Source organism: Amblyomma maculatum, chromosome 3, assembly GCF_055883805.1.
Source record: "Amblyomma maculatum isolate TAMU_Amacu chromosome 3, ASM5588380v1, whole genome shotgun sequence".
Classification (NCBI taxonomy): domain Eukaryota; kingdom Metazoa; phylum Arthropoda; class Arachnida; order Ixodida; family Ixodidae; genus Amblyomma; species Amblyomma maculatum.
The window spans coordinates 186,872,618-186,894,890 of NC_139346.1; the positions used below are offsets into that span (position 1 = coordinate 186,872,618).

The window sequence follows — 22,273 nt, forward strand, 5'->3', positions numbered from 1 at the left end:
CACCTTAAGAAGGCAATGCGAAAGCGATGTGTTACGATATCCATTTCATACGGATGAACGATGACGAAGATGACGGCATGCAATGCAGAGAACGGGAGAGAGAGAGAGAGAGAGAGAGAGAGAGAGAGAGAGAGAGAGAGAGAGAGAGAGAGAGAGAGAGAGAGAGAGAGAGAGAGCGGGGGGAAGGGAGGGGGGGGGCTGTTAAACACACGGGGCGATCGGCTGCGGCGACAGCACAGCGCTCTGGTGCAGCGACCAACGGAACGGATCTATTCGCACCGACGTGATAATGAAACCGTCTCGTCACCGTTGCGGCCATATATATATATATATATTTTTTTTTTTCAAGGTTAGAGTCTAATGTCTCTCCAGGCCGCAACATACACGCAACGACGCAACATACCCGCAGCCCGGCTGAGAGGTTCACGGTGGCATGCTATCGCACTCAAAATCACGCTATACCGCAGGGCGGGAATCACACACGAACATCCCCTGTGAGCGGAAATGCAATGCTTTACGCTCAAGTGCAGTGAGAAAGAGGAGTGACTCGTGATTCCATGTAGAGGAATTGTGCGAAAAGTCGCTATCCACAACGATGGAGTGATGCAGTGGAGTGCTCGCGCCTCTGAACTCGGCCTAACAGGCCTCCAAAGCTTGTGCAGCACAACGTGTCCTCGGGTCATGCGGTATCGCCCATAAACCCCCGACCACTCCGCCGGCTCTTTCAACTTCCTGCTGCGACGGTGCTCCTTTGAGATGGAGACCGTGCTGACGAAGTGGCCGGCACCTCTGCCGGTGCACAGCAACGCGCGAACCAAACTGATCTCCTCATCATCAGGCCCCGGTACCAACCAGGCACTCCAACCTTTTGTCTCCGCCGTAGCCTAGTTTGTTGTGCGTAGTAGTTATAAATTTCGTGCAGCGGCACTCTATAGTGTTCTTCAGCGACGATGGAGGTATTCCCACTACTGTTCAGCTATACTGAGTGCACCAAGTGGCAGGTTAGACCCAGGCTGTAGAGGCGCCGTGTTTCGGTGGCGCCGGAAAACGCCTATACATCGAGAGCTCGGTACGCGTTCAAAAACACCCGGGTTGCCGAAACCCCAACTGTGGAGAGACTGCCACCAGTGTATCTGCCTCCGTGAGCACCTTCGTGCTTGGAGTTGCAAGACTAGGCAGCCCTATATACGTGGAGCTTTTTGTTCACTTCTTCCCTCCCTACGTAGCGAATGGCTCCTTCCCGCTCGCAGTCCTCTGGGCGTCCCCTGGGCGTCCTAGCATTCAGCGTCGACTACGTGTTTGCGCCGACACGCAACAACAAGCGATCAGTGTAAGGATGCAGCTTGGCGGAATGCGTTTTATGTACCATGATCACCGGCAGATGGTGGAATAGTTTCGTACCGGTGAGATAGGGCCTTCCCGCGGCTCAGTCAGCATCTACAGGCACAGTATTCCACTTTGATTGACAGCACCTGGTTGGAATGCCAATTTTGCGTCATTTCGCATCAGGCCACAACTTTCCACGGACAACGTTGTGCAGAAACGACCCGCAATTAGCTTCTCAGTTTCTTCAATTATTTTCGCACCAGTGTCGACATTTCCACTTCACCCAAAAACGCGAGTATGTATTTAAAAAGTGGGGCGTCTAGCACGGGTTCACACGTCGTGACGTGTGAGCACGAAACGCCAAACACAAGGGATGTTTTGACATCCTGGTTACTTGCGGTGCACCGCCGTGTGCCGCCGCCTGTCCAAGTGATGGGGCTCCACCTAGGAAACGGTAGCGGAGATGTTGGGAGGGGTGGAGGAGAGAAAGGCAACGCGGAGAAGAGATGGGAAGCATCAAGACATGGTAGGATAAATATTAATGCGGCAGCAGCTAGCGAGCGGTCAGGAGTGCAACGACCGATCCACGAGAACCCGAAACTCGCACGCCCGAGAAAGGGAGGAGAAGCCGCGAAATGTCATACCGTATGGAAGCCAGTTTGACACGGAGGGCTCCGGTAGCCACCCTAGCTGCGGTTCGAAGAGCGAAGGGTGGCAGCAAGCGAAGCACGTGGAAGGACGTGCAATGAGTGCCGTACGCAAGATACCCAGATGATATTCGGAGCGCAGTTGCCACAAATGGCACAACTATATGTGATATAGGCGACCACAGCAAACCAACTAACGTACGAACCTTCTCGAAACTACCGGCTTCGAAAAATATCCAAGATCAAGTCTGTCGCTGTATAGTACTGCTATGCCACTGCCAGATGGTTTCTGAGTTAAGAAATTTCAGTGCCTAATACGAAAGCTGTTCAAGTACAGTGGCCGTTTATCGAGCCCTCCGCTGTTGATATTGCAATATTAAATTTTATACGTGAAGGATTCAATAAGTAGTAAGTTAGTGATGCTGAATAATCTCTGAGGAGTGACCTTCGCGGCTTAGGCCAGCCTCGCGTTCGTGCAAGCAGTCGCCAGCTTGACGCCGACTGAAGAAGGCCTCGGCAAAGAACGTCACAGCAGCGCCATAGAGTTCGACGCACGCGGAACGGTGCTTTGCGCATTGGCAAATCGTCTCTAGAAGTCAACAAACTCGAAAAATGAATTCCTTCGGGAGTCAATCAGAAGTCAGTAGCAGCTTTATTTTATCAAGGATTCCAGAGACTGCTTGAGCAAAACGGCAATGAAAGCAGATTTCACAAGTAGCATACGCTTGCGCCACGAAGATAAAAATGGTGCAACAACAGGCCGTGTGTACAGCGAAGCGCTAAGAGAGAGAAAAATAAAAAAAAACGTTTAGAAATTCATTATACTCGTATTTCGCGAATCAATCTGGTCTTACAGATTCTAATTTCAACGTAGGGCTTCTCAACCAGTATAGTATGGGCCCCTATCCCAAGCCACTTGATCTAAGGCAAGAAAAGAAAATATATTGACACATTGCTTGGTCAACGCTCGCGAGCAGACATCGAAGTCATATTTTAGAGTACAAATAATTACGAAGTAACAGCGTTTGTTTGGAAGGGGGGCGAGGGGGGTTGAAGCAATAAGCGAGTGCACGCCATCAATATGGCGGTGCATAATCAATGAATCTGCAGAGCGAAAATCGTTCGGTCTTCAAACTCTCCAAACGCTTCAAACTTTCGTGTCTTCCGAACGCAAGATCTAACATTCCAAACAGCGTCAGAGGACCTTGCGGCATCTCCAACGCAGCAATATCGTTTCTTGGATTCACAGGCCCGTAGAAGGATGAAAAAAAAAAAAAAAAGAAAAGAAAAAGAAAGAAAGAGAAGACATCGCGCTCGAGACGATGGATAGGGCAGAGCAGAGGGAGGAAGATTGGGATGCGCTGGAAGTTTTAATCAGCCGTATACTAGCTATACGTAGGCCGGCGGTAAATTATTCTTCTGAGCCGAGCCGTGTGAACGTTTGCCCGTTTATTTCTTTTATTTTTATTTTTCGGAACAGCCACCAACCAGTCTGCCTCATTTTTAATGGGCTTCATATCATCCACACGTTTTTTTTTTTTTTTTTTCGTTTTACCTCCCCTGCCGCTCTTGGTCTTTCCCTAGCCCTCTGGTTATTTGGAGGCTCTCTCACCGATATGCAGAAACAGCTGGCGGCTCGACGTCGTGCTGCGCCGTCCAATTCACAGCTGCGATCACGAGCGAAACACAATGGCACCCCGGTCTCTCTTCCGGAGCCACCGTGTGTGTGCGTGCGTCGCCTAATTCCGCGCTGCGCTGTCGACGCCGAGTGAGAGAAAGAAGAGGATCGAAAGGGGCTGCTCATCCGCCGACGGAGGGTTCTGATCCCTGACGCGAGCACGACAGCCACCGCGACGAGGCGCGAAATGGGGAAGGGGTGGACAGAAATAGGACTGTTTTCGTAATCTGTACTGTTAGAATTGTGCAGAGTGCATAGAGTAGTACTCTTAGGGTGTGAGCCGAGCAGAGCTCGAAGCGAGTGGATGAGCTTATTGTTGGAACATCATTCATCTCCTAATGCCGACACACGCACACATAGAAAAAAAAAGGAAAAAAAGATGTGGTATGGCTACTGGTCACCCACGGTCAATTTGCTACCAGTTATCAAAATAAAAGGTTTGCAGGGCGTTTCAGGATGATATAACATACGAACTGTCAGTACACAGTCAAAATTAAGAGTATTTCTGGACGGTAGGTACACTGTCCAAAGACGTTGCACAAAAACTGGGCAGAGCTCATAGGGCAATTGGCTACTGTCTACACATAAATTTCACCTTTTGTAGGCAAAAGCCTGGGAATCGTCTGAAGAGCTTTTTGTAGCGGCGGACGGGAGCTCCAAATAAATATGGGACAGTCTGGGACGCTAAGAGGAATTGCTAAGCGGATGCGCGAAGACAAAGAAAGCGACACCCACACCCCGTTAATCCTGCTGCTATCTCTCTGACAAATTAAGTATTCGTTCACCGAAGACGTAACCGAGATAGAAAACGTAGAGGACGCATGTATCTCGGTCCGAAGTGACACATGCATGTGACTTTGGACAGCGCGAATACGCATGCTCATTGCGTTCTGAATTCACAAATTGCGGGAATAAAGCCCACTTAAGCAGGAAGCGTATCGGTGACTATATGCATCGTATATGGAAGGCAAATCCGTAGCCGATAATGGCTCAGTGAACGCAACTGTCGATTCGTTGGAGCCCCCTAGCGGCTTGAACAAGACTGCACGGTATTCCTGGCATCGGGACGGCAGAGAGACACGGCACAGCTCAAAGATACTAAGAGCGGGAGAAGATATACATTGAATGCGCGTAATATGCATACACACGCGCCGCGCGGATATATGGCGAGGCTTCATACAGTCCGCAGCATTGGAAGTAAATCTTCGCCGCAGAATTGGCGACGTCACACGCTATCGTGGCGACCTTCTCCGCCCTTCTCCTCTTTTCCCCTTCATCTTCCTTTCTTTTCCCCGCCGTGTACACTTAATCACCGGAGCGCTGAGAACGTTAGGCGGCGGAAAAGAAAACTGCGACGACTCTTTCGGAACGCGATGCATGGAAGTGACTGCCGCAGAGGGCTTTTCTCAGCCTGTTGAGTGACGCCAGTAACGATCAAGCGGAAACCGCGGGCTACGTACACAAATAAGGCTGGGAACTTAAAGCTGAGAAACGAGAAAGGCGCGCCAGTCGCCGTTTACTGCCATCGAGCTGGGCTCCCGGCAGCTGTGTATGTCTCTCCGACTTCCATAGGAAATGTTTCCGTGAAATATCGCGGAATCTTCAAAAGAAAGAGCGAACAAATAACGTGACGGTGAGCTATGCCGCCGGAGCGCTATACGCGACGGTCACACAAATAGTTAATGGTTAATATCTAATGAAATTTTACTTCTTAATAACCCGCCAGAAGATAGGACGCGTGGCTATGTAGTGAAGTCCAACGAAATAATTTCGGCCATCTACACAGTGTTCTTTAGACGGCCACCGAAATTTAAACCAGCGCACAGCTAAACCCTGCGCAGTTCGATGAAACTCCGAGAGGTATTTTAAACACCGAAGCACTTATTGAGTTCTCCGGGGGATATCTACGATGCCGGCGATACCAGCGGCGTTTCTTCCCACCGTTAATGTTAACCTTCAGCGAGACATTTTGAATTTCAAATAGAGAAAATAGGGGAATATTTTAGCGATATAAGTGTTGTTCTTTCTATACATTACAACTATTATAGCTAATATAAGGAAAGTACAGCTGCATGCATGACGAAGAAGAATGGTGAGAAACATGCTTGCGAGTTTCGCTCTTACACAATACCAGACTTCGCATACAAAAACAAAAAAAGAAAAAAAAAATAGAAATCAAATTGACAAAGAAAAAAAAAGAATTCCTGGATGGATGACTTATGACAGCAGAAAAAAAAAAAGGGTTACAGTATATAATAAATTTCCAAACTCCATCCAGCGCAACCAGGCGAGTGAAGAATTAACCTTTCAATAGATCGATTATTGCTTCAAACTGCGATCTATATTAATCTTAGGCGATCATTCGGTTGACGGTCATAGGAAACGAATGAGCCGATGCGCCGTGCTAAAATTTCATCGCGCACTTGTCGATAGCACAGCATCATTCGAAAATGCAATGACAAATGCCAAGCATGCTCTGAGCTGCTGCCAATAAAGACAGACAGCAGATGGCTGCTTTGCTAAAGCAGATCAATATGCGTCGTTTCTAACGCCTCCTGCGGGCTTAAAAATATCTATATACCAAATAGTTAACATAACCTCTCAAGTGCAAAAAAAAAAAAAAAAAAAAGTTGGAGTGCGCTCGCGATCAGTTTGTTGTCTGTGTAGCAAAGAAAAAAAAAAAAAAGAACCAGCTAACATTGTCCGCGACTTTGACAAGCATTACACGCGTACATGTGTAATGTTCTGTTAAATCTCGACAATTTTGAACTGAAAGGTTAGCACGACCTCTTTATTACCATCCAATTTTCTAATTACAACCACCCGATAGAGAAGCCCTTAACGCATTTGATGTTGAGAGGGCCAAGGAATAGGTTGTGATAAAGCGGAAGTTCTATAATAGAATAAAAGAACTCAAATTGACTAAGCTCAGATAAGTAAAATTTCCCTTCTATTTGAAAGAAGACAAGAAGCTATCCGCCTTCTTATTTCATACACACTGTCACCTCAGCAGATTTTCAGGATGTTTATATTCTGATCCCAGTGCAAAGTTGCGATTGTATATGGGTGTACAGCTACGCAATGCGAAGGTATACCCAAACAGGAATAAGAGATTCGGAAAGGGCAAAACAAAAAGCGAACTTTGTAAGCATGCAATGAATAAAATTACGTAATTTCGCACTGTCGCACGCGTTCTGGATGCAAACCAAGCCAATAAACTAACCAAGCGATCAAAGACCGCTAATTAAACAGCTTGCCACTTTCACTGGACGCAAAGCCTTGATATTGAGTATTTATCCGACTTTCAGGAGTCATGTATTGCATGGCTAAGTTGGATGTGACAATGAAAGCACTCGGAGAGGCTACGCAACCTCGTGTAGTAGTAGCAACTTGCTCCTTCGCAGAGTACATTTTTGTATCAAATCTATCCTTTTGTTCTAGCTTTTTTTTTTTCTCGCCTTCATTCGAAGTGATTGTTTCCAGCACAGAAGTTAGTCACAAAAAGAGCTGTTAAGTGACAGGCATACGTCTGTTGCTATGTATTTTTTTTTTTCATAAGTCTAACGTTCCAGTCCATCCAGCAATACGCAGTTCACAAGAGGGCATCGGCATAGACCCTGGGTGAGGATACCGCGCTTCCCACAAAAAACACGGCAAGCGACAAGCGTAAGAGGTCCGCTAACCGCTATAGTGCCTACCCGACACCTCTTTCTTATCTCGGCCTCAGAGCAAGGTACCTCAGAAACGCGCAATTTGTTTTTCAAGACGCTTTTTCGCGCACCCCCGGACGGTATGTCAGCACAGCGACAAGTCAGAGGCGCGACATCGACGATTGCGGATTTTAAAAGAGGCGCCGACATAAAAGAGGCGAGGCGAGCCTTGGACGGGGAAAGAGTGTGGATCTGACTCATTGTTATTTCGAGGAGACCCTGGGGACGCAGGCCCCAGACTTACCAAAGTCGCAGGCGCAGACAGCTGTCGCGAAAGACAAGCAGGGAGGAGAAGGCGGGTGGCGCGCTCACGGGCTGCACTGGGCTGCTTGTGCCTCGCGGAGTTAAGCGCGTTGTTCCGGACAAGCGAACGATCACACACAGCGCTGTTTCCATACATTTGCAACTCTGCAAGTTTTCTCAACCAAAGACGAAGGAAAGGAGAAGGAAGATACGAATAAACAAACAGCTCCATAAAATCGAATGGAAACTTGAATAAAAACAAATCTCAGAGGCATCAAATTACATTGTGAGTCGGCAATGCGATAGCATTAGAAGCTGTTGATTTCTTTACTTCCAGTTATGTGTCATTCTGTCATGGTTGTGCTAGTTGAGACCGACACGACGTCTGCAGACAGCTAGACGTGTATTCGGGTCATCTAGCTCGTGTTCACGTGTTTCCTCGAATGTGGCTATATAGGGGTGGCGACTTGGACGAAATGAGAATACATCGACTCTCATAGTTGTCGATTCCAGTCTGGCGAACGTCACTATCAGCTTAGTGGAGTCATTTCTGGCCCTGGGAATTTTTTCCGACCAATGACGCACATTCTTCCCGATGCTGCTTCTAATACTACCGCATTAACGACAATGCAAGCCCTGCACGTTCTCTTCAATTCCAGGCATGTTGCGAGCCCCGTTCTATCGCTAGTAAGGGAGAAGGCGATCTCTCCACAAGCGCTTGTAAGGCAAACATAAGCGGGAAAGACAAACCACGCTGAACAAAGGAAGTGCAGAGGTGAGAGGATACGAGAGAGGGCAGGCCAGCGGACGCACCACTTTCGAGTTGTGAGATCTTGTCCTCAGCCTCGTGTAGCTTGAGGCAGACCTGGGACTGGGATTCCTGCAGTGCCCGCTCCTTGTCTGCCAGCTGCCGCTGAAGCTCCAACAGCCGCTCCGCGCTCGGGATCTGCGTGCGAGGCAGAAGCTGCAGTCAGCGCATGCACGAAACGCTATGCAGGTGGTTCCTCCTGAGAGGCGCACCCGCTCCCCATCAGAGCCATACAAACAACAAACCCATCCATGTTGCTTGAACCAAGATTGAGTCCCAACCCAACCGGAAGGTTTGCGTTTTTTTAATGCTTACGTGACAGCATCCCGGCTGATGTAAAAGAATTTCGAGGCCTCGTAACAAAACACACACACAGCCTTCTGTACTAATGCTTCTGTATAGTTAACCCCCAAAATGCACGTCGTATACAGGCAAATGGTGAACGGTCATGGGTTACAAACAAAAGGGTGGCGGCTGAGACTTATTAGACGTCCTATTCCAACCTCCTAATCCCATATGCTTGTCACACACCTCGAAATTCTCAGTGTCTGAGAAAAAGAAACAACAAATAATAGCAACACACCCGACAACGGCACACAATCAAAAACATGGCGGACAACAGCCGGCATGGCTGTTACTCGGCTGTTACTGTTACTTTATGGCTCATACTCGCGGATCGAGTCCGTCCGTACGTAACGCTTCCGTTAAGTGGGAGGCGGTAGCTGGCAGCTGATATGGCCGAGCACTAACTGGACGTAGGGCTTCCTGGCATTGCGTTTGGCAGGAGCTGCCAACTCGGGTCTCTCCTTTCATAGTGGACGGTGATATCAGAATCAGCCTGTCAAGACCCTTGCAATCACGTCATCCCTAAGCCACGCAGGCACGTTCATACAGCTCGGTTAGTGAAAAAAAGTGGTGCCGTGTGGAGGGCTTCGGACAACTTGGAGGGCTTCATCCCAGTTTCGTGATCTAAAGTGCCCCTTAGAATTTTTATGCCTTTTACCATGGACTATAAATATTGTCTTGTGGACCTGGACGGACCAGAATCGTGACAAGGCGCACTCAGTGAGTGCTCGTCCAAGTGTGTGTTCGTATCAATGTCTGTGGACGCGAACGTATAGCTTCAACCGCAACGTAAAAGCAGAGCGCCTCCGATGATCGGTTGCGAAAAGCTTGGCGAGAAAAAAAAAAAAAAAAAAAAAAAAAAAAACAGCGCGCCGATGTCGCGTTGAACTGTTCTCCCACGTGTCACAGCGGGGATCGCGGCGATTCTCGGGCCACAAAGAGGCTTATATGTCACCTCACCCTTTCTATCCATCTTGATTTCTTAAAGAAGGCTCTTTTCTAAACAACTCTTCCCAATTCTTATTCTTGATAAGAATGCGTTAATACGTTTGGTTGCTCCTTTCCCTTCAGGGAAAGCGATGCGCATGCTTACGTATCTCTTGAGGACAGATGCTTAGACTTCCACAGCGTATACCATCTACAATCACCGGTTACCGCGGTCGCCATTGCGCGTGGGTAGACAAGCGGTTTACGCTACGTTAAAATTCGCTAAAATAATTTAACTAACCATTTGACACGTTATGTGTGCAACTATGTACAAGAATAACTCGCAGGTTTTCTTTTTTTTATATAATTGGTTCAGAGGAAGAGAAAGGCGAAATATCTGTCACACTTTTTTTTGTGCGCGCGCGCGCGCGCGCGCGTGCGTGCGTGTGTGTGTGTGTGTGTGTGTGTGTGTGTGTGTGTGTGTGTGTGTGTGTGTGTGTGTGTGTGTGTGTGTGTGTGTGTGTGTGTGTGTGTGTGTGTGTGTGTGTGTGTGTGTGTGTGTGTGTGTGTGTGTATGTGTGTGTGTGTGTGTGTGCGTGTGTGTGTGTGTGTGTGTGTGTGTGTGTGTGTGTGTGTGTGTGTGTGTGTGTGTGTGTGTGTGTGTGTGTGTGTGTGTGTGTGTGTGTGTGTGTGTGTGTGTGTGTGTGTGTGTGTGTGTGTGTGTGTGTGTGTGTGTGTGTGTGTGTGTGTGTGTGTGTGTGTGTGTGTGTGTGTGTGTGTGTGTGTGTGTGTGTGTGTGTGTGTGTGTGTGTGTGTGTGTGTGTGTGTGTGTGTGTGTGTGTGTGTGTGTGTGTGTGTGTGTGTGTGTGTGTGTGTGTGTGTGTGTGTGTGTGTGTGTGTGTGTGTGTGTGTGTGTGTGTGTGTGTGTGTGTGTGTGTGTGTGTGTGTGTGTGTGTGTGTGTGTGTGTGTGTGTGTGTGTGTGTGTGTGTGTGTGTGTGTGTGTGTGTGTGTGTGTGTGTGTGTGTGTGTGTGTGTGTGTGTGTGTGTGTGTGTGTGTGTGTGTGTGTGTGTGTGTGTGTGTGTGTGTGTGTGTGTGTGTGTGTGTGTGTGTGTGTGTGTGTGTGTGTGTGTGTGTGTGTGTGTGTGTGTGTGTGTGTGTGTGTGTGTGTGTGTGTGTGTGTGTGTGTGTGTGTGTGTGTGAAAGAGAGAGAGAGAGAGAAAAAATGGGGTTTCGCCGCCCCTCTTCTGACCATCCTCCTGTGAGCTTGTGCGGTACCTATACTGTGATTTTCTAGTTGCAGATAATCCAGGTTAATGTCGCCCACCTCATGTCGCAAATAATGTGTGTTCTTTTTTTAAATAGCAAATGCAGTAAGCAATACTTTGCGAAAGAGTTCGCGGAACAGCATGTGATCCGCCGTTTCAACGTATAGACCACTTGCGCTGACTTAGTTTTCTTTGCACAAAATCAAGCGTAATAATGTGCACCTTCGAAATAGAAACAATTTACGCAATCGCTCGGGTGTTCACTTGACAAGTCACGGCATTTTGATATTGCTATTTCCACCAATCACGACACGGTGCACCAAAGTTTGCACATCCCAACCAAAAAATTAACATCTAGTGCCTTGCGCTACAAAACTAAATAATTGTTTTTCTGCACGTACTATTAATGCGAAAAAAAAAACTTTCTTTTTCTTTGAAATTAAAGGAAAGGTGGCGTCTGAAAAAAAAAAAAAGCTAGAACGCCAAGCAAGGTACGGGAGGTTTCAATGAGAGAGTGTGGATGTTTCCCACATCCGAAAAATATACATAACTACACTGATAGCCACATTTCGAGGCCAGAAATGTACAAAAAATATATATGCTTCATATAAGACCGCTTCCAACAGCGATCCGTAAACAATCTTCCCCTGCAGCAAAAACACTGAGTGCCATCAACTATGACCTTCATCACTATATAGCTACAGAGCATTCGTGGAACGTGGCGTTCTTCGAAGATGCACGAATGTATACGAGGAAATATGGCTAGAAAAATGTATTGTTTTCGTTCGTTATTGCGAAAGCATTATTTCGTGCATTACATATAAAAAGGTCGTTCAACTCCCTCGTCTATCAGTGCGTACCACTGCGAATGTAATAAACAATGCAGCGTCAACGTTTTTCAGGGGTGTTAACGCAAGAGTAAGATGGGCGGTGGAGAAATGTGCGCTCCCCACCTAATCCGAGGAAGAAAGATTTAATCTAGATGCCAAGAAACGTGCATGTCCAGTCGGCAACGATGGGACCCAAACAGTCCTTTCCCCTCGAATAGCAAGGGATGTAAAAGAGAAATTTATGACGAATGAGGAAACGCGGGAAGTTACGTTTAACGTCACTCGTGCTCGTTCATGCTCAGCGCAGCCAGAACGTTATACGGAGCCGCATAGAATTCTCCCAACCAATGCGGGCGACGTTCGGCTTCGTGCGCGAATCCGCGCGAGACCGCGCACTTACACTCCGTATGCAAATGCCCCCAAATCCCTTCCGAAAACTATAAGGTATGAATCGGAGCCGATTAAAAAGAGGGGAGTAGTGTATACAATGAAAGGCTACGGTGGACGATCAGAACGCTGCCTAAGCCTCCACGAACACCTTCAGCCCTCGCGTATATACCGACGTGGGAATTTAAAAAAAAAAAAAAAAAGAAACAAGAAGAAAAGAAGAAAAGGACCAGAAAGCGAATTGGCGCGCACTGTAAACAGAGGAATACTCCGCTAAAGTATTCCGAAGCCGTTGGAAACGGGCCGAGGCGCATAAAGGCTTCCCGCCCCGCGTAGGAGATTGTCCGCGCATCTCGGAGAATCTTGATGCTGCGGAGTATAGTGGAGTAGAGCAGGCGCTCGGGCTCAACTGCGGCGCGGCATCGCCTCGCCAGAGGGATTTGGCCGGTATTGTTGTTGACGCGGGCAGGGCCGCCGTCAATGGGTCGCCATTGTGTCCGAATCACACGGGTCGACGAAGCCCTTGCTACTGCTCAATGGCCGCGAATAAATAAGACGTCGTTCACGCGCGCCCTCTGGATTATGTGGGGGAAAGCGCGCCTCTTTCTCCTGTAGGCGAGGAGTGGGGGCTGAGACGATGCGGAGCGCTGTTACGCAGACAGAGAGAGCAGAGTGGAAGGCTGTGTGAGAACCTCGTAGAGAGCACTTAACGTCTGCGAGCTCAATGCATGTATCAATGGGCGTCTGTCAATCAACCACTTTGGATATGGCCTTTTCGTTTAACGTCTCTTGAGCGCCGTTCGTTTAGACCCCCCGTTTTTTTTTTTTCTTACATTTTTCTTGTTGCCAGTTTGATTGAAGCCTCTATTTTGACAACCGGTCAGGCGGCGCCAATCAGCGCATCGAGGCATCGACCGCAACTCGCTTCGGGTTGTGCACACTGTCTGATTCAGCAAAGGCCGTACAAAATGCAGACAGTTTTTAGGCACGTTCTGTCGGTCCTTGAAAAGTTTCCGATCGTATGTGTACGCCAAAAGGAAAACCTGGTGCGACCTTGATGACAAACTCGTTTAGGTTATGACAACGATATGAAGGTCATTTCCTGGTCAGTTTTACTAAAAGGGGCGGGTTCTCATTTTACCAATCGGACTGTTGCTGCTTACGCGTCACGGACAGAGCAACGTCAAAACGGCGGGAAACGATGCCCCGTTGTTTCCAAGTCCCCCTGGAGATGGAAGCAAAAAAACCGGCTCCCAACGACGCTATCATCGATCATTGGAAATAAAAGCGGTGTCGAAAGCGAAGCCCACATCGAGCAGCAATAATGGGAAGCGCGGTTCACCACCGAGGCCCTATGCCGCAAGAGGAAGCTAGGATTTGGCAACGCTTTCTTTTTTTTTTTTCGGACAGTTGGCGGCAAGGAAAGGGGGGGGGGGGGGGGGGTAGTCTCCTTGGCTTGTGTGGTCACGCACAGAGATGCACTGTCCGCCCGTGCATCATCGATGAATTCCACCATCCTTTATCCTCATTCCTCCGGGCGACTAGAAAGAAACATCGCCGATACGGCCCAGAGCGATTCTCTTCCGAAAAGCAGAACCACCACACGGGTCTCTATCTCTCTCTCTCCTTGCAAGCCGCGCTAGCGCTTCGAAGAGGAGACTATCTCCTGACAAACGAGCGAAAAAGCCAAAAGCAGCGAAGCCAAAAGCAGCGAAGACAAGGGCTCGTCGACCGTCGCCATATGAGCGGACGCGCATGCATGCACGCAGCGGCAGCTCTGCGGTTTGAAGAGGCAAGACGAAAAGTGAGGTCGGTTGTGGCAAGGGGGGGGGGGGGGGGCGAGTTCGGAATGACGGTCATACATCTACCACGCGGCTGGCTTCCGCACAAGGCGCGCAGATGCTGTTCCTCTTCCCTCCTCCTACATACATGCGAAAAAGGCAGAGCTGCCTCGGCGCGTGCGTCTGTGTCTATACGGGATAAAGAGGAAGAGGAGAACACCATGAGGTGGAGGGGGGGAGCCCATTCCATCGGCGATCGTCGTCGTCATTCGGCTGTTCGGCGGCGATCATCGTCGGCGCTCCCGTGAAAGATTTATGGCGCCAGGGGCAGCACTGCTCTCCGCCGCACGCGGGTCGCCGCTTTATCGTTCCCATTTCTCTTTCCTCGACGCTCCCACGCATCCTTTTGTTTCGGGATGCTCTTCCCCGCTGTCCCCACTAACCGCGAGCCAGCCACAGTGGCAGCGTTTCAGCAGACGCATGGGAAAACGCGTGGCCTTGCATGCCCCCCTCCTCTTTCAAATGCGGAGCAGCGCCGTTGAACTACAGAGGCGCCGGCGACGCCAAAACGACCAGGCGCCCATCGTTTCTCGCGCTCCTCGCAAACTTTGAGTATCGATTGCACAAAACGCCGTACCAGCCCCCCCCCCCCCCCCCCCTCATCGCCTACTCCCCCACCGAGCAGTCGTGATGTGTCTCTTCTTGGGAGCACCAAGACTCTGGAAATCGCTCGGGCGTGCCAGTATACGGGCGGCGACAAAGACGAGAGCTGTTAAAACATCGAGAGCGCCGGGACCAAAAAAAAAAAAACAAAAAAATGAAACACTACATAATGTGGCACGTAATTTCAACAAGGAGATCTATGGGGCGAAAAAAGTATCCGGTTCGGGTTGTGTACCAGATAGGTCGGGAGGATCGCCGGGAACTCGGAGAGAGAGGTCTGCGCAGAGCTGTTCAAGTGAGAAATACCAACGGTAAAACCAAAGACCGAAACCTTGACAATCATAAACATAAAAAAAAAAATAAAAAACGGGGAAGAAAAGCGACTCCCCTCGTCTCCCGAAGACGGGTCACGAGAATATCGCTTCTCGATCGCTCTACCACGTGCGTAGCCATGCAGACTGGCGAAACGACTCCTCGGCGTGGAAAGTTTTGTAACGCGCGTCGGGTCTGTCTGGCGCGGCACTCAGCAGCAGCAGCAGCTTGCTTCCGCGAAGAACCGCGAATTCGTGGGACTGAGTGCTCTCCAACAGAAGACGGTTCCCCATCCACCCAGATGCATCGTTCCGCACGACGCGAACGAAATAGCGAGAAGATATGCCGAAAAATGGATATCCCTGTCGGCTTGGTGCAACTGCACTCTTTGAACAGAACAGCGGCCAGAAAGCGGTAGAAAACTTCCAAAACTGCGAACGCCGGTAAAAACGCCAGGGAATCTTCCACACCAACTTCGATCTGTGTCTCTAATGGTGGCGCATAGGAGTGTGCATTGCAATACGGCGAAATGACATGGTTCGAACGCTTGCATATCAACGCTCTCATATCAACTGATGCTTCAGCTTGCCGACTTTTTCTATAGCTCTGCCCTTTCCAGCTCTGCACGTGTCGAGGACTTCTCTATTCACTTCCCTCCGCCCTACAGCTCCCTGTAAGCAAACCACGCTTACACCCGCAGCATAGTCTCGTTTCGAACAGGTACGGGGGCACCTTAATTCGCCGGCCTTGCACTGCACAGCAGGGTCCGGCCGAAAGGAGTCATCAAATTCCTACACACCCGCGCCTTTAATTCATTCCCGTTCGGCCGCTGTTCGCCACCGAAACAAGGCAACGCACAAGTCACTCGAAGTGCTGGCCGCGCCAAAGCGGCCCGCGCGCTGCCCAATTAACTGACCGCGGAAGAATACAAAGCGGTCGATTAGGCGCCGTAACAAGCGGCGCGCACACCGATCGAAATGATCCGCAACCGCCCTTCGCATGCCCTCCAAGGCGCAACCGCTAATCGCTGATGCGCGCTAATCTGCCATAAAATTTGGCGGACACGTTGTTCGGCCCCGAACACGTTCGCCTCTAATGGTCCTCCACGCGGCTTGGTTTTGGCGGGCCGCGCGCCGACGACGGTGTTGCCCTAACGATTGGTCGCGCTCTCTCTCTCTCTCTGCGAGGGCGATAGACAATCAGAAAGAACGTGATGCCAAGCGGGACACGAGCGAACTCTGCAGCAGTGAGTCGGCCAGTTGGACGGCTATGGCATGAGAACACGAAACCATTCCTCTCCGTTTTTTGCCTTCTTGCTTCAATAGGACTCCCAATTGTCGCGGGAGTGTACTGAGATGATGATAGGGAATGAGAAAGGTGTTTTATATATGCAGCACTTCTGATATTGACGTGCGTCAACCTTCGATATGATATTAAAGCTTCAGGAGTTACAAAGGAGTCGCACCTTGTTCACGAGTGGGCTATTTACAAAACTGAACGACTCACCACCAGGTTGCAGCGCCACCAGCGGCAGTGACAAAGCCACGGGCGACTTTACGTACGCCAAAGCAGTTTGAACTAATAGACGTTACGGCACAGAGATATAGGAGATGGCTTAAGAGCAAGGTGCTTTCTTTTTATCGACGCTCACATATTTTTTTAATCTTTCGTGTTATTTTTCTTTTGTGCAAATTTACGACACCTTTACAAGGCCACACCTGGTTCTTTACGTAATATTTAAGGTAGCTTAATTCGAGAGGTACAACCTGTAGTTGAAAGGACAGATGGCAATATCAGCCACGATTTCTAAATATGATTTCTTTGTTTCGCGAGAGCGCGCTCGCTCGAGTGGATACTTCCGACCAGGTGCTAAAACAAAGCCACCTTGGACGCCAACTCGCGTTTCGCTGACACAGCCAGGAAACCCGAAGCATCCGCCGCTGCCTTCCCAGCTTGCAACACGGGCCCAGCGGCAACCTCCGCGATCACGTCCCACACCGGCGAGCAGGGACCGCCACTTCGCACAGCGCAAGCAGTTATACTGCCGCGGACCACCCTAAAACGCGCGCGCGATGCCGCTGAAGACTGAGCTAGCACGCGGAGGGCGCCCTAGACTCTCGCGGGGCGGGCTACCGTGCGGCGCGGGCGCCCGAAGGCAAATATTTACACCCAGTTCGGCCACCCGGTGCAAGCCTCTCGGCACCCTGGCGGACGCTGAGGGGCTGTAAACAAATGCCGCCAGCGCTCACACTGCAGAGAGGGCGTCGCAGTGATTCAGGTTTCGTAAACGGATACAACGCCCAGCTACACAGCGCGCGCCGCATTGTGGCGGCCCATTTGCACGTACGCATCCGAGAGGCTTCAAGCAAGGAAGGAGGGAGCGACGGGGTGCTTGAGCGTGGCATTCTAGCTAAGCTGGAGAGAACTCAGCTACCAATTTCTCGCGTTTGTGATTGTAACCTCGGCGCTAGCACTTGCCGCAGAGATTCAGCGGGCACAGCATTACAGTGAGTTTTTCACAAAGAAATGCGAAACAAAGGAACCGTAAGACCACTTACAAACCGGTCGGCGATCAGGCTATCGTCATTAAAAACCTCAGCCTTAAGAGCTGCGCGATATTTATTTTAGTTTTCTTTTTTTTTAGAAAAGCGCAAGAGATCTTTTAGCGTCGGCAACATCCGAAAATATTTTCAGCATGGGATAGCATCCGTGTAAAACGCTTTCTGCGCGGAACTCTTCCGCTGACTGTCTCTGCTCAATTTTTCTGACTATGCCTTGAGAACTTGGAGTCCATCCCACGAAAGCCAGTGCGGTTTGTTCCTCTCGCGTCGTGCCTGACGCGGACCACCGCCCATCACACCTTTCATCACACCGTCGTCGAGATAGAAGAGTGAACGAGAAAAGCGCAGAGGAGGAGGGCGGTGAAGCTCGCGCGCATCCTGTGACGACGAAGGCTTGCGAGCCCCGCGCATGCATAGCTGTACGCTCTGCCGCATGCTTATCGTGCATGCTTGGCCGACTGCCGCGTGATGCTAGCGCGCCTCTTGGATCGAACCGCTCCGACGTGACCGGACAGTAAACTGCGCTGTCGAGACAGTCGGAGGGGCCCCTCGGCATAAACACATTAAGACGTCGGCGCGAGAGGCCCTGGTTGATTCTCCGCGACTCTCGCTCTCTGGCGGCCGCTCATATACACAGCCGCCGCCGACAGCGAGCTCTGTGGTGTTTATTATACACAATGCCTTCTCCACACGCCGCCGCCCAGAGCGCTGATAATCGCGCGCGTTCACGTCTAGCCCGTAAATCGAGACTCGGGCTCTGGATCTCACCTTCCTCCACACCCTCTCCTCATCCACCTCATTGCGAGCCTCTTTCTTCGCACCCCTCTCCTCTCCTTTCCTTTCTTTTTTTTTTTTTTGTTTGTATTCTTGTTGTCACTGACATGGGCATCACTTCATTTTTTTTTTTAACTTTCTGCGCGTGCATATTTACCAAGGAGGTTGCAGCGTTATTGCTGCTGCGGCCACATGAAAGGGCGAGGGATACAGCATCGTCTTGTACGCGAGGGGGATGAGCGCGAGCTCGTTTCGTTAGCAGTGTCGACCAATCAGCGGAGGCGACGCGTTACTCCCATTTCCTTTCCTCGGCGAATTAGCGACCGCCGTCTGAGAGGCGACCCGAAGCTCGCCAGCAACTGGGACTGCAGATTCAAAAAGAAAAGCAATGTGGACATGAACCTCTGTCCACACAGACAGGGTGTAAAAAGATAACCCGGTTCGTGTGTATAGATGCGAAAAACGGAGCTACAGTGTCAGTGGAACCGGTTAAAGCAACATCTCCTCTTACCGAGGAATTTCCAGCGGGACAATCCATGCGGTGTTTTTTTATTTCTTTTTCAACAGGATAGCTAAGCAGGCGAGTTGGTGATACAATTTCAAAAAAAAAACAGCGCGAACAAACGGGGATGAAAAGGAGAAAAAAACCACAGGAACAAGCGCTCAGAAACTTTTCTTTTTATTTTAAATACCTCGAGAAATTGTGCGAATAGAACCGACCGCTTTAAGAACTGCCCACAAATGTGCCTTTGCTACGCAGAATAGAATGTCGGCGAGTTAAACAACGCGCTACGGGTAAAGGCTGCTCCTTTTCAATAAAGCCCCCCCCCCCCCTCCCCCCCCCCCCCCCCCCCCCTTCCTTTGTCCCTTGTCCGATGACGCCCGGGATTCTGAAAACCTACAATGCTCGCCCTAGCACGCATGAGTGCCTTGTCCCTGAACTTTCCTGTGCGCGCCTGAACAGCCCGCGGTAGTAAGCAAAGGGGAGAAGAGGGGGAGGGGGTGGATAGATGCACGATCAAATAAGAAGGGCTGCAAATGAGCGGGCAGCACGAGCAACGGACGTCGCCGGCCCGGCCAGCTGTGCAGCCTTCGAGGTTCCCAACAGGGATCGCTGGCCGCTGGCTACGAACCTCTGCAGCTGTCAGCCGATCACACATTGAAGAGTCATGCGCTAGCCATTACAAGGAGGTCTATTTTGGACGGTGGGGCTCAAACTGCAGGCTGCCACCAAACACGAAATTAATGTGTTGCGAAAGATTGGAGCTGGAGCGAATGATGGCCTCTTGCTCGTTCCGCGCGATATTTACCCAAAGCCTATAATGAGTGCCCGTACGGTGGATAACAGCAGAATTATGATAAAAATGCGACAAGGAACGACTACCTTTGCAAAGCCGGATCAGAGATATGGCAAGACCATGCATCAATTAGCCACATTTTCCACCCTGTTACGGGTGTGACCCTTGAGCCCAAGATTTTCTGAGTGCTGAATCATTTCACTCCTTCTCTCCTTCCAGCTTTTTTTGTCACCCCCCCCCCCCCCTTTTTTTTTTCGACCAGTGATGCATTACGCCCCCTGAAAAATATTTCTGGCTACGCCACTGCCCGACTATATGTAATATGGTATGTAGGGCTATCGCGAAAAAGCGAAAAAAAAAAGAGGAAAAAAAAAAGAAAAAAAAAACACCCAGAACGCTGTATGCGACAAATGATTTCATCGCACGGTTGCATGACAATGAAAGAAAGGCATGCGTAGTCGGTTAGAATTATTGTCCCGAGCTATAGCCTCTGGCTTAACTAGCAGATCTATATGCTATACGCAATGGGGAACCGTATGACACCAGCCGGAACGCTGCATGAGAAACGGCCGGTTGCGTCACAGTTTTGATACGAATGTGGGGAAAACTAGCACCACATGTATGTCGGCTGTGGCTAGTAGACGAACGACATTTAGGACATTGTTCGAGCGGCCGAGGCTTCGGTCGTGGATAGGTCTGCTGGATGCAATTGCCAGTGATACGTCGTGGGCGCTCATGCAGCAGCTCGATGACGTCACCCATTCTTTTTTTAACCACTGAGATATATTTTTTTCCCCTCTCGTGAGCACTACCGAATGACGCAACCGGCGGCTTTTCTCGTAACGGGCCATATAATGCGTTCGGGTTAAAATTCCGAGCCCTATTGATACCACTGAAGTTACAGCCTCTGAACTGGAGCGTGTTAGACACTGAACGAACATATTGTTAAGGTTTATTTACAAAGTGGTTTTGCACCTTAGCCTGATGTGCTAACCGACATATAGTGAGCTTCCTCTTCTTCCACTTCTATTCCGGAGAGCCTCTTTTTGCAATTCCTTGTTCTCTTCTGTTCGCATGCCTGACAATATTAGCTTCCCAAACTCTAACTAGGCGCATACGTTTAGAGGGTATTTTGCTACTGAGACTCCGAACAAACTGTGAAGGCAGGAACAGGCAGAACTAGCAAGTAACCAGCTTGCAACAATTGTTTGAGAGTTCACTGACCACACTTTTGCAGCTGTGATATAGGGCCGAAGCCTATGAGAGATTTAGGGCTTTTGCGCGGTATAAAATCCGCAAGAACGGATATAGGTACGCGGTGACATGGTGGACACTGTCAAGCGCCAGCCTCCGGTAGGAGTGGTTCCTTGTGTGCACATAGTACAAACGCCTGTCGGCACTGAGGTATTCACACGGTGCAATGCAATGTGCACCGTGCACGGTGCAACTTCGCAATGTGACCGACACCGACGCAAGCCGTTGGGAGTGACAGGTGTAACAGGGTCTAACGACTCGTGCGTCGAGGCTGGGCTAGCCCGGTGTACGGCAAAAGAGAGATACAAGATCAGTATCAGAGATCAGTCGAGCAAACAGATTTCCATCATAAACAAAGCACCAACCACGAGTGAGGAAAACAACAAGTTTAAATGCACCAGACATGATAAGACAAAAAAGAAAAATGATCAAACACGGTCTGCAGCAATAAGAACTGTCAACCGATCTCAATAAACGTATCCTGTCATGCAATCTACAAAAACATAGCCTGTGTGACTTAGCACTAAACGTATTTTGTTGTGCAGTGCAAAGTATTTCTGGTGTAAAACTCAACCTTATGTTGATGTACTACCTGTTTGTTTGTTTTTTTGTTACGTAATTACCCGCACATTAAATGTTACTCCCCTAAACTTCGTTCATATTAAATGCTTCCCGCCTAATTTGCCCAGCCGCGCACAAAACTTGCATGGCTTATGCCCGCTGTTTCGATTATGTTCAATTGTTCATGCAGTTCCGCTTCCCGTCGAGTCATTCTCCCAACTAGAAGCTAAAAGCTGCTTGAATGTCTGGCTGCGCTGAATGCGTGGCTCGCAACACTACAGGGAGCGGCGCAAAAAGAAGAATCTGCGGCAGTCAGCGTGCTGCGCGGAGTATGCAAAAAAGCAGAACAAATGAGCCGCCGAATGAGAGACAGAGAGAGAGAGAGAGAGAGCCTAGCTCGCGCAACCCCCCAACATAAATAAAGCGCAGCTGTCAATGCATGCGTGAAAGAGCAAAGCAGAGCTTGTTTACGGCGCCGGCAGCAGGTGTTCTCTGATCCGCGAGCGAACAGAGAGTTGTGGTTATGGTCTCCTCCGGTGATCAGTCAATAAGAAGAATGGATTAGAGCACGCTCTCGGCCGCTCGAACAAGTGCAGGTCATGCTCGCGTCGCCTGTTGTGATTTATTATTAAATGTTACGATATACCGGCGAGCGCATGGCGTCGCGTTTTCTAAGCGCTGCGCTAATTCCTTTCGCCGCATTGTGAAGACGTAGCGGTGCCGACAGAACAGCGAAGGTGACTCCGAAAAGAGAAACAAGCGCAATTAGCCTAATTTGTACGGTGATGCCTGAATTTTCTGGTAACGTTTTTAGCGTGCGTGCTTGCGTGCTTGCTTGAGTGCGTGCGTGCGTGCGTGCGTGCGTGCGTGCGTGCGTGAGTGAGTGAGTGAGTGAGTGAGT

The 22,273-nt window shown here is 49.7% G+C and overlaps 1 protein-coding gene across 8 annotated transcripts in view; it reads right to left on the minus strand.

The window, feature by feature from the left end:
• LOC146197185 (homeobox protein cut-like) overlaps window positions 1-22,273 on the minus strand; it is a 725,401-nt gene that overhangs the window by 66,047 nt on the left and 637,081 nt on the right. For all 8 annotated transcript variants that reach the window (XM_084598965.1, XM_084598963.1, XM_084598964.1 and 5 more), the window contains one exon: window positions 8,418-8,550. In XM_084598965.1, the coding sequence (XP_084455091.1) occupies window positions 8,418-8,550 (133 nt within the window). The remainder of the gene's footprint in view (window positions 1-8,417; window positions 8,551-22,273) is intronic.